This window comes from Adiantum capillus-veneris, chromosome 25 (assembly GCF_014529385.1).
Source record: "Adiantum capillus-veneris isolate H3 chromosome 25, ASM1452938v2, whole genome shotgun sequence".
NCBI lineage: Eukaryota > Viridiplantae > Streptophyta > Polypodiopsida > Polypodiales > Pteridaceae > Adiantum > Adiantum capillus-veneris.
This window is the reverse complement of record NC_140955.1, coordinates 72,963,723-72,976,684: the sequence shown is the minus strand read 5'-3', so window position 1 is coordinate 72,976,684 and position 12,962 is coordinate 72,963,723. Positions and strand designations below refer to the sequence as shown.

Below are 12,962 nucleotides of genomic sequence, written 5' to 3'. Positions count from 1 at the left end.
CGCGAGTGTCCACAAGTGGTTTTTGTTTCATGCTTGGCAGTTCATGTATATCATGGTTGAGCAAGAAGCAACCTACTGTGGCCACTTCGAGTTGTGAGGCTGAGTACAGGGCAGTCTTCACAGCTATGGTTGAGAGTGTATGGCTCAGACGCCTTATGGCTGATTTGGGTGTTGGACAAGACACTGCCAACACTATCTACACTGACAGTCAGAGCGCATTGGCAGTTGCGAGGAACCCAGTTTTTCATGCTCGCACAAAGCACATTGAGGTGCATTACCACTATGTTGTTAGGAAATAAGACATAGCTAAATAGATAATTTGGTAGATTACTTAAAGGAGAGAGACAAATTTACATACACGAGATTATAGAGTAGAGAGAGAGAGAGAGAGAGTACACACGATATACGTGGTTCACCCAATGTGGGCTACGTCCACGGGAAAGCAGCCACTCAATGGCTTTAGTACTTCAAAACAAGAAGTAGTTTACAAAGGGATTATACCCTTAATGGAGCTCCCGCCTTGCTTCACTCTCACCACCTCACACTCACCTTGTTGCATCAACTTCACACTATGAAATGTGTGTAGAAATGGCCTCCTTTTATAGGCCAAAAGGGCTGCCCTCTCTCATGAGAGGCAGCCATGTGTAGCCGCCCTTGTGTAGATAAGTCCAAATAGGACCCTCCAATCCGCCCATGTGTGGCCGCCCTTGAGAAGACAAGTCCGCTTTTGAATTCGGCCACCGGCCACCGGCCATTGACTTCCAACCACCGACCAACTCACGGTTGTTTTCCGACCACTTTCCGGCCACCATCCGGCCATAATATTCCGGCAAAAAGGAATATTCCGGAGAGGGCAAAAAAAGTCTCCGGGGCTTCCGCCCCCAAGGCCCCTAAAGTTGCCCCTGATATTTTACTATGAAAATTTTGGTTTCCAGTGAGTGATTTACCTTCATGCACGATGGCTTCTCCTCATAATGGAAGCCTTACAAATGTGCGCTTTTACCACAGAAAATTACAAGGGTAAATCAGGCTCCATACTTAACAATCTCCCACTTGGAGACTGATCTCCAAACCAAACCTGTGATTGCTTTCCATTCTGGCTTCCTATCCTTGAATGCCGATTGAAGATGAGCAAAAGCTCAACTTCTCCTTGTTGACCACCTTTGTAAACATGTTTGTAGGATTTTCACTTGTATCCACCTTTCCTAGCTTTAGCTGTCCCTCTTCCAAAAGAGTACGTATGAAGTGATATCTCACCTCAATGTGCTTTGTCCTTGAATGAAAGGCTGAGTTCTTCGCAAGATGGATAGCACTTTGGCTATCACTGTACAAGACACAATTGTCTTGTTTGAATCCAAGCTCTTCTAAGAATCTGTGAAGCCACAGAATTTCTTTGCTTGCCTTCGTCATTGCTACATACTCTGCTTCCGAGGTAGAAAGTGAAACCACTTTCTGCAGCTTTGAAGCCCAGCTTACTGCTGTGCCTCCAACCGTGAACACATAGCCAGTAGTGCTCCTTCGAGTATCGTTGTCACTTGCCATATCTGCATCAGCATACCCTTCTAGAAAAATATCAGTTCCTCCAAAATACAAATCATTTGCTTTTGTCCCTTTTAGATACCTAAGTATCCACTTCACAGCTTGCCAATGCTCTTTACTTGGGTTGTCCATGAACCTACTCACAACTCCCACTGCATGTGCAATGTTTGGCCTTGTCCAGACCATAGCATACATTAGAGAACCTACCGCTGCAGCATATGGAACTTTAGACATATAGGCTATCTCCTCTTGTGTCTTTGGACACATATCCTTCGTTAGTTTAAAATGACCAGCCAAAGGTGTAGAAACTGGTTTTGCATTTTGCATTGCAAACCTTTCTAGTACCTTCTTGATGTAATCTTCTTGAGATATCTTTATTGTCTTCTTCGTCCTGTCCCTAGATATTTTCATACCAAGTATCCTCTTTGCAGCACCTAAATCTTTCATTGAAAATGATTTTGATAGCTCCTTTTTTAGGTCTTTGATGTCCTGCATGTTAGCACTTGCAATCAACATGTCATCAACATACAACATTAGGATGATGAATTTCCCATCTCCCAAATTCTTCGTGTAGACGCAGTGATCCGAGTTGCATCTTGTGAATCCATGATCCAACATCCATCGATCAAAATTCAAGTACCATTGTCTTGATGCTCGCTTTAAACCATACAAGCTCTTCTTTAATCTGCAAACCATTTTCTCCTTACCTTTTACTTCATACCCCTTTGGTTGAAGCATGTAGATTTCCTCCTCTAAGTCACCGTGAGGGAATGCTGTATTTACATCCATTTGCTCGAGATTTAGATCATGAGTAGCCACAAGGCTTAATACAAGCCTAATTGAGTTCATTTTGACAACAGGAGAAAATATTTCATTGAAGTCAATACCTTTCTTTTGAGAAAAACCTTTTACCACAAGCCTAGACTTGTACCTTTTCTTCCCACCTTCTTCTTCCTTCACCTTGTACACCCACTTGTTTTGAAGTGCCCGCTTACCTTTAGGCAACTCAACCAATTCCCATGTTTGGTTGCGATATAGTGAGTCCATCTCCACTTGCATGCTCTTCGTCCATTCTTCTTTGGATTCATGTTGCATAGCTTCTTCGTATGATTCCGGCTCTCCAGAATCTGAGATCAAGAGATGGTTGAAGGAAGGAACAAACCTTTCTGGAGGTCTACTTGCTCTTGTAGATCTTCGGGGAATAGGTTGAGGCTCCTCATTTGGTTGACATTGTTGCACATTGTCACCGTTTGCAGTCCTTGAGTCTTCACCGTCCTCAAGCTCAATGTACTCATCACCTTTTTCTTTTGTTTGTTTTCTTTCCAAGTAATCTTTGTACATATTTTGTTCGTTAAAAATTACATCCCTACTCCTTAAGATTTTACCATCTTCACGATTCCATAGGCAATACCCAAAGTCACCTTCTCCATAGCCAATGAAGAAACACTTTTTCTTTGCATCTAGCTTTGATCTTAGGCTTCTATCTATGTGCATGAAAGCCTCACACCCAAATACTTTGAGAAATGCATAATTCACCGGTTTACCTGTCCATGCCTCTTCTGGAACTCCGCCATCCAATGCCATTGACAGTGACCGGTTGATTAAGTACACAGACGTACTTACAGCTTCCGCCCAAAGCTCAAGCGGTAGGCCTACATGTAGCCGCATGCTTCGTGCTCGCTCCATGATTGTCCTGTTCATCCTTTCTGAAATCCCATTTTGTTGAGGTGTCCTTGGGGTTGTCCTTTGCCTCCGAATGCCATTGCTAGCACAAAAGCTTTCAAAATCTTGGCTGCAATATTCACCTCCATTGTCGGATCTGAGACATTTAACCTTGCTACCCGTTTCATTCTCCACAAAGGCTTTCCACCTTTGAAATATGGAAAATACATTGGATTTATTCTTCATAAACCCATGTTTTTCTAGTCGCATCGTCTATGAATGTTACATAGTACAATGAGCCACCAAGTGATGGTGTACTTGCAGAACCCCAAACATCAGAATGAACCAACTCAAGTTTTTTATTTTTTCTTTCATTTCTTGATTTTTGAAATTTTACCCTCTTTTGTTTACCATAAACACAATCTTCACAGAACTCTGAGTTCACTTCTTTCAAACCTGGTAGAAGCTTCTTTGTTTGAAGGATTTGCATTCCTTTGGCACTCATATGTCCAAGTCGATAGTGCCACAGTGCACTATCAACTTCTGTAGTTGCTGCACAAGCTGAAGGTTGCATGCTAATAGTACACAAGTAAAGTGTACGGAGCTTTTCTCCCTTGGCAACCACCAAAGATCCCTTTGAGATCTTCCACCGTTTGTTTCCGAATGCAATGTTGTGACCTTTATCGTCCAATTGTCCTGTAGAGATCAAATTTTTACGAAGAGAAGGAACATGCCTAACATCTTTAAGCTTCCATTCATTTCCGTTAGCAGTTTTGATAGAAACTGTACCTTTACCGACAATCTCACAAGCTTCATCATCTCCCAAGTATACATACCCAAAATTACCTTTGGTGTAGTCTTGGAAATGTTGCTTGTGTAGTGTTGCATGGAATGAAGCCCCGGAATCTACTATCCAGGAATTAGACACATTGTCTAATGAGAGAATTACAGCATCTTGCTCTACTTTACCTGCCACATTGGCCTCCGATGTTGGCTTGTTGTCTTGAGACTCTGTCTCCTTCTTCTTCTTGGACCAGCAATCCTTCTTGACGTGGCCCTTCTTGCCGCAGTTCCAACATTCAAGAACTGAGCGATCACGACCCTTTTGGTTTTTGAACCTCTCCTTAGGCCTTCCTCTTGTTTCCACTGATAGTGCAGCACTTGATGATTCTCCTGTACTTCTCCTTCGCATTTCCTCGCTTAGGAGAACACCCACAACATCATCAAACTTAAGAGTATTTGTACCAGAGATAGAATTACTTACAGCCATCACAAGGCTGTCCCAACTATCCGGTAGAGATGATAGTATAAGGAGAGCTCGCACTTCGTCATCGAAATTGATTTTCACCGATCGAAGTTGACTTATGTTTGTGTTAAATTCATTTAGGTGTTCTGCAACTGAACCATTCTCTACCATCTTTAGATTGAACAAGCGCTTCATAAGAAATACCTTATTGGATGCCGATGGTTTCTCGTAGAAGTCGTCAAGTGACTTCATTAAGTCCTCTGTGGTCTTCATCTCCGAAACATTGAAGGCCACCGTTGATGCCAAGCTTAACCGGATTGTTCCCAGGGCCTTTCGATCAAGGACAATCCATGCTTCATCTGCCATCGTTGCGGGCTTCTTTGCAAGACCGCCTAGTGGCAAATAGAGGTCCTTCTGGTAGAGATAGTCTTCAATCTGCATCTTCCAATGTTGGTAGTTTTTGCTGTTGAACTTCTCAATCTTGAGCTTCCCTTCCTCCGCCATAACTCCCACTTAATTCAAGGAATCTTTTCCTTGAGATAATTTAGCTACGAGCAAACCTTGCTCTGATACTAGTTGTTAGGAAATAAGACGTAGCTAAATAGATAATTGAGTAGATTACTTAATGGAGAGAGACAGACTTACATACACGAGATTATAGAGTAGAGAGAGAGAGAGAGAGAGAGAGAGAGAGAGAGAGAGAGAGAGAGAGAGAGAGAGAGAGAGAGAGTACACACAATATACGTTGTCGTGCCGCTCCGCTTCCACGATGGAAAAAAGAGTAAAGAGAAGCAGAAAAAGTCTATTTGAAGCTCACACATTTATTGAGCACTGACGAGGGCTGAAAACAAGCAAGGAGATCCAAAAAGTGTATGCTTTATGTGGTTATGAAGGCCTAAGCGTAGGGATTTCATGCTTGAAGAAAAGGTTTTACATGTGAAAGGGCTCTTAGGACATATAGGGCAACTTGGATAGAGGAAGACATGTGGTCAGTGGTAAAAAGGAAAATGTGTGAGAGACTTCACATCTCTGCATGAGGGAGGCCGAAAAAGTCCGATTCTGGATTTTTTTTGTAAAACAGTTTTCAGGACAAAATGGGCCTAGGTAGCAGAGAAAAGGGGCGTTTTGAGCATTTTTGCGTCTCACGCACAGAGGCTAATTCTACACCGATTAGGAGATATTCAAGTTTTCGTGCTCTGCTGTATTAGCGGGGAGGAAGGCATAAGCTTTGAGCACTCTAATCCTAAGCCAAGCTTCCATAGCCCACTCTCATCCAATCTTCCATAGCCAATCTAATCAAAGACACTATAAGCCACTCTAATCCAAGCTTCCAAGCCACTCTAATCATGGAAGGAGTTTAAATAATGTAAGCAGCGGTACTGTTAATGATAATTAAGCTTCAGGATCTTGTTCAAGCTGTTAATTTCAAGCTTTGTCTACATCCATTGTGTCTGTTGCAACTGTCTTCCTCACACCTCTCACAGCCAGAGGCCCCGCGCCTTCCCGGCTCACCTTTCAAACACAAATCCCTCGACAACGTGGTTCACCCAATGTGGGCTACCTCCACGGGAAAGCAGCCACTCAATGGCTTTTGTACTTCAAAACAAGAAGTAGTTTACAAAGGGATTATACCCTTAATGGAGCTCCCGCCTTGCTTCACTCTCACCACCTCACACTCACCTTGTTGCATCAACTTCACACTATGAAATGTGTGTAGAAATGGCCTCCTTTTATAGCCCAAAGGGCTCCCCTCTCTCATGAGAGGCAGCCATGTGTAGCCGCCCTTGTGTAGATTAGTCCAAATCGAACCCTCCAATCCGCCCATGTGTGGCCGCCCTTGAGAAGACAAGTCCGCTTTTGAATTCGGCCACCGGCCATTGAATTCGTCCATCGGCCACCACCGGCCATTGACTTCCGACCACCGGCCACCGGCCATTGACTATCGCGGCCACCGGCCAACCGACGGTTGTTTTCCGACCACTTTCCGACCGCCGTCCGGCCATAATATTCCGGCGAAAAGGAATATTCCGGCGAGTGATTTACCTTCGCGCACGATGGCTTCTCCTCATAATGGGGGCCTTACAAATGTGCGCTTTTACCACAGAAAATTACAAGGGTAAATCAGGCTCCATACTTAACATATGTCAGGGAGAGGCTCTCAGCAGGAGAGATCAGCTTGGCTTATGTGCCAACACATGACAACCTTTTCGCAAAGGCATTGTCTCGTGAGAAGCTTGAAGCTTTCCGTAAAGCTTTGGGCTTACTCCCCTTTGTGGACCGATCATGTCCTCAGGGCATGGCACTTCCCTTTACTCATGTGTCAACTCTCGTTCACCGCATCACTCCAGGGGGGATTTGTTACCATATACATGTGGTAGTGATGTGTGTGAACACACTAGGACTGCCGGGGCATTTTTTCCCTCTTTAGGAGGTTTTTTCCCCCGTGCATTGTATATACGCCCATCACTCTAGGGCTATCTATCTTTCCATTGCACACTAAGTAACACACTCTCTATTGTGTGCCTTGAGCTTCCTTCGTCTTCTCGAAGCTGTGCACATTTCTCTGCAACCCTAATTCCAACAGAAAGTCCACACCAAGATGATGTGGCCTTCTTGTAAACATGGTTGCATCTATTCCATGTATGTTCGGATCAATCAACGTCAACATTAGTAGAAGAAGAGGTCATGAGCATAGAAAGCTTAGGGTTATGCTCGCCCCCAAGATTTTGTTGAAAACTATCTTCCAGGATCTTACCATGATAGCATGTATAAGAGACGTCTCCGAGGAGTCTCCGAGTCAGCAAGGACACCCTCCATTACATTTGTGGGAAGGTGGCCCCTTTCATGCAAAAACGCATCACTAAAATGCACAAAACCATCAACCTTCCAGCACATGTGACCATTGCTATGCTAAGATTAGCTTTCGGCACACATTTGGAAGGCTTGGGTGACTTGAGTGGGTGTGCAAAGAGCACATCATGTGGGATTGTCCTAGATTTTTGCAAGGCCATTGTCTAGTCAGGTCTAAGAGGTACACACATTCAATGGCCTTCTCTATCACACTTTGAGAAGCTCGCTATTGAATTGGAAGCCGTCCGAGGTTGGTGCCATTGATGGTTCACATATTCCAATCATTGTGCCAAAGGAGAACCATGTGGATTACTTCAATCGTAAAGGCTTCCATTCCATGTGGTGACAGATTGTTCCGTATGGGACTACGATGTTGGATGGGCAAGTTGAGTTTGGTAAAAAATGTGCAAGAGGTGAGTTGGGCAATTATTGTTTGGTAAGAGACTGTACTTATCCAACTCGACCATTTGTGTTGGTGCGCTGCAAAGGGTTTAAAGAAGGCTTGTCACACAAGAAGTTTCATTAGAATTTCATTCAATCCAGCACAAGAATGCTCGTGGACCGAGCATTTGGCATGCTATAAGGCAAGATTTCACATCTTGTTGAAGAAATGTGACATGGATCTACATCATGTGCCTAATCTAGTGGAAATGTGCCTCGTGCTACACAATTATTGAATACACCACGATGATGCTTTTGACAAGGAATGGGAGAGTGATGCAGAAGCCAGCCTAATGGTTGGTAATTCACATAAAGAGAACCAAATAATTGCAATAAGCACTATGCTGGAAATTCAAGCTCTTTGTTCCACAAGGGCAGAGGATGCAATTGAGCGAGCTCAAAGAGGTGATGAAGGAGGTGTGCAAGGAGGAGTAGCAAATGACCTTGGGTCCCGTGAAAATCTTGCAAAATCATTGTACCAAGATTATGCCAGGAATAAAGTGCACCAAGTTTTTGATGATGCTATGTCAGATGAGCCATCGTCATCAACTTTCCACTTGAGCTAATGTAATATAGGTTGGGATTTATCAGATGATCAGTAGCGTCATTGGTTAATACAGTAGTCAAACTCGGACCTGCCATGTGAACTTTCCCCAAGTTAGATCTCTTTCGCCGCCTTCCATGTGAATCGGGAGGGAAGTTTAATCAAGCTTGCTTCTGCTGGGCTTGTGTGAACAGAAGTGCGGTGGAAATCGCCCTCTTCTTCCACCTGGAAAACCCCTTTCCAACCCTCCTTTTCTGGCGCCATTGTGTGAGCCTCCTAGCCTTATGCATGGGGACCATCGATGGGATGGTGCGAAATAAAGCTGAGGTGTGTCTTGACTCTTACAGTGACTAAGCTCAAAAGTGGCGTGTTCACACTCAGTCACTCAGCATTTGGCAGGCACGCTTTGAAAGAATTGCCTGTAATTTGCCGCTTGACATTGTTCAAAGTTTTAAACTGCCTAGTCTCTCCCGCTATCCTGCACGAACTGTGATTAGGGTTTTCTTCATGGCCGGCAGGCATTCTGTGGACCTTCATCTGAACCCGAGAAGAACTGCAGAAGAGCTCGGACCATGTCAATATTTCGGATCTTCTCAAGGTATAGCGTTTGATTACGGTCAAAAGGGTTTCGCAGATTGGCATAAAGGGAGCTCCAGACGGAGAAGCTTTCATGGCAAGAGGGAGACTCAGAAAACATCTGCACCTGTCAGTATTGTTGGTTTAGGTTGTTGGGCACCCTCGCAGTCCACTAAAGCAGCAAAGCAGGTTTCCCAACATGCATCAGAAGAATTATTGCCACAGGTATGCCTATGTTCCTCATAAAAGCCTTGAATAACACTGTCTCTTCATGTTTCCGATAGTTTTACTCTTTGCTTATCTGTTTTGCAGATGGCAGGACATCATTCTTCATCAGATTTGAGACGCTCTGTGCAGGGCAAAACAGAGCTTCATATTCCCCTTTCCTCGACTTGTGCTATTCAGAATTCGGACTTAAATAGTCCAATGGCCTATGAGTGCCCCTTACCCGATCCATCTGTGCTTGACAAGAGACATACTGATGGATATTGGAACCCCACCCCACATCACAAGGGTGCCCAACACTCTATAAATGACAAGTCAAAGCGCCGACAACAAGATGTGAAAGAACTGCAAGTTGCAATACACCGCCTGTCCTCAAAATTGAAGAGAATGGATCTAGATGAGGTGCTTTTGCCTGCGACATCACAAAATTTTCCAGTAGAAAAGACTGGTCATGATGAAGTGTCTGTAGTTCATCAGGAGAGACTTCAAGTGCTTAGTTCTTTGGAATTGGACCAAGGATTTATGGCTCAAGAAGTGGATATCAATCATGCAAGGGATTCTCAGTGGCGAACAGGAAGGGTTCACTCACGACACAGAGCTCGTCGAAGAAGAAAAGATTATGGTCCTTCCAATGACCCACAATTGCAACTCAGTTGTCATTTAGAGAAGATTGATGGGAATGCTGGCATGGTACTTGATGCTGGTTCTTGGTTCCAACTTCATGCAGCAGACGAAGAGGTTCAAGATCCTGTAATTGTGGAAGCAGATGCTGTAGATGTGGAGTTTTTCGAAAAAGAGAATCCTGAAAATGTAGGGGTAATCAAACTGGAAATACTTTCGAGCCCAAGAAAGGGGGTCTGTTATATGAATCCTTCGGCAGGGGTGCAGGTTCTCAAGGATGACGATGATGCAATACTGGCATTGGAGCCTATTGCTAAAGCAGGCGTTGCTGAATTATCTTCAAATGATCATCGAGATGAAATTCTGGATACCAATGTGACAGACGGTCCGTGTTTTCAAGATACTCCTGAATTAGAGGAGGTGCGCAACAAAGACCAGGTTGCTGTACGGGCTTCGCATTCAATTTCTCGTCTTGATGCTATTGAAAGCCCTGTCATTGACCATCACTCTACTAGTTTGGATTGTAACTTGACAAAGAGCCCTTGCTTTTCGGAGCTTTTGCTGGGTTCCTCTGATGGTGCCTCACCGGGCAGTGAGGATTCGTCGCTATTGAGTGAGGCTCTGCAAAACCTTTCTGGTGGACAGACTCACAATGCAATCAATACTGATGACTCCCTCAAAATGTGCTCACATAGCCTGCATGTCAAGCGGAGCTTGGAACAGTCACTTCAACCATGTGAGAGGAAAGAAAGGGATTGTTGCAAGGAACATATCAATAGAAGCGGGTTTTTTTCAGCTTCACTGGATCATGAGAGGGCTCGTTTATGGATATATGAGCAAGACAAGGCATCTCAGAGAAGTGCAGCAGACATCGATCTCACCCTTGTTCTCAAAAGATTCGGTAATCTGCTCCTTAGTTCAATACCTGGTGAAGGAATGCACGTTGTGGCTCTAGAGCCCTTGTTTCATGAGACCATAAGGATTGCAAAATCATTTCTGAGAGAGTTTTCTTCTCTTTTGCTTGACTTAAGCAAGGACTTTTTTGCAAACGAGTACTTTGAGGTGCAGAGAGACAGAAATTTCAGCTTGGTACAAGTGGCACCTCTGCCGAACATCCGATTTGTGCATGAACATCACATTAAATTTGGAGTACAGGCTTTACTGAATAAGCCGATTTTTGAGGGATTTGATGAGCCTTCATTCTGTGGTTATAACCTAAAGGCATGTTGTTGGGTTCTTCTGGTTGAGTTCCAGCGTTTTTGCATGCTTTCACCGAACGATGCCATCAACCCCTTCAGCGATTCTTACAACAGACATTTTCACAATTTATGCTGCAAGAAGCATCAGCTCTTGAAGGATATGTGCCCTTGGATGAATGAATGGCCGGACTATTTGCTGGAGGTATTCTTAAGGGCAATGAAGTATGTCTGGCAAGCGCATTTGATTGCTCGGGCCTCGGCTGATAGCATTTGCTTGCTTCACTTGGAAGAATGGTCACCATTCGACAGTTCAGTGATGGAAGTGGTTGATTATGATCATGATGCTTCCAATTTTGTCAGCAGAGTGCAGTTTGTGCTCAGCCCAGGGTTTAAGCTGCAAGGGACTGTTGTCAAAAGCGAAGTTTACTTAGTACCCAAGACCTGAAAACCTGTTTGGATGGTGTGAAGTAGCCTTTGCAAGCAGACAGGATCGCTGGGGCATAGGTTAATTCTGTGCCCTCAAATTCAAGGATTGGTCGTTGTCTTACAATATGGTGATAGGAGAGGTTCATTGAGGTCATTTTCAGCTTCAACCAGCAGACTTCAGTTCTGCATCCAAACTGCTTTGTGATGCCAATGTCCTGAAGAATGGAAATTGTTCTGCATCCAGACGCTACCCTTGAAAGGCAGGTTGCTTTCAGTATTGTCCTAGAGAGCAACACTTGCTGCTGTGAATTCTACTCAATAAAACCTCAGTTTGTCTTCTTTGAGATGGAAATCTGCAGACCTTGTTGGAAGCACATGTGATGGTGATTTGATTTTACATCTAGGAGTTGTGCATGCATGTCATAGGTGAGGCCAAGGCCGGTAACAAGGGCATTTCGAATGGCTTTGCAGTATGCTAATGGGCATGGCTTGTTTGCTGCTGTCAGTATTTTCACATTAAAGCAATCCTGGCCTGCCAAAAGGAAGCCAAGTACAACAAAGCTAATGCAGAAATTTTATTGAGCTTACAATGAGAATATGAGAATTTATTAAAGGAAAAGTATACGAAATTAGAGGTTAGTTATGTAATGAGAATATGAGAATTTATTAAAGGAAAAGTATATGAAATTGCAGGTGAAAATAGGTATGATAGGAGTTTTTGCATCATAGAACTGGTTTTTTGACCTCACAGGTTGCTCGTTATGCTAGTTTTATTGCCAAATCTTTTGAGATCACATGTGGGGCTAGTTAAGACCTGACTAAGGGTGGGTTCAGACTAGGCGGCGGAAGAAAACTGCAAAGGGGTGTCAATGCTCCATGGCAAAAGTTGAGGCACTCTTCTGTCGGGCCCTCCATTTCCCCCCCCCCCCCCCCCCCCCCTCTCGGAAGAGTTGATGGCCTCTCTCAGCCCCCTTTGCTTTTTCACTGTTCCGCCTCCACAATGTTCACACTAGGTGGCGGCAGATTTGCAAAGACTTCTTTCTTCCGCCGGCTCATTCTGAACCTAGCCTAAGAACATGGCGGTCCTCTGTGTTGCATCAATTGTTTCATGGAAGGTGTCCCAATAAAAGAACCACATATACATTTTGTATATTTGGATTGTCAAAGGTGCTTAGTAAGAGATGTTGCAAGAAGGTTTTTGTCAAATATAAATTAATGAGCAGGTTCTTTCTATAGAGCCATCTTTTCATTTGAATTATTGAAAAACAGTGGTTTTATACACATGGTTTGGAATCCTAAGAGAGATATAACAAGCTCCGTGCCTATATCTGATAAGGCTTCCATATGATTATAGAGCAAAGAGGTTCCTATTTGCCACATTAGTAAGTAGAATAACTTTGCCTTGAATAATACAAATAGTACAAATTGTAAAATATTGATAATAATGCAAATGATAGACCATGTAAATAATGGCAGTGCAATAAATTGTGAGGCCCTTGCTTAAAAACATGTGAGTTGTATGCAAAGACTATGTGAGTTTAGTCAACCTGCCTACAGTCACCCATATCGAATCATGGCTACATATGGTGGTCGATAGATATAATACAATCCATAAAGATACTCTTCCATTTAC

At 43.7% G+C, this 12,962-nt stretch overlaps 1 protein-coding gene across 1 annotated transcript; it reads left to right on the top strand.

Moving 5' to 3' along the window:
- The first annotated feature begins 8,667 nt into the window (after positions 1-8,667).
- LOC147425097 (uncharacterized) lies at positions 8,668-12,190 on the top strand. Its single transcript, XM_086499808.1, has 2 exons — positions 8,668-9,083; positions 9,171-12,190. Exons 1-2 carry the CDS (start codon positions 8,790-8,792, stop codon positions 11,346-11,348), a joined length of 2,472 nt encoding a protein of 823 aa, XP_086355934.1. The 5' UTR covers positions 8,668-8,789; the 3' UTR covers positions 11,349-12,190.
- The last annotated feature ends 772 nt before the right edge of the window (positions 12,191-12,962 follow it).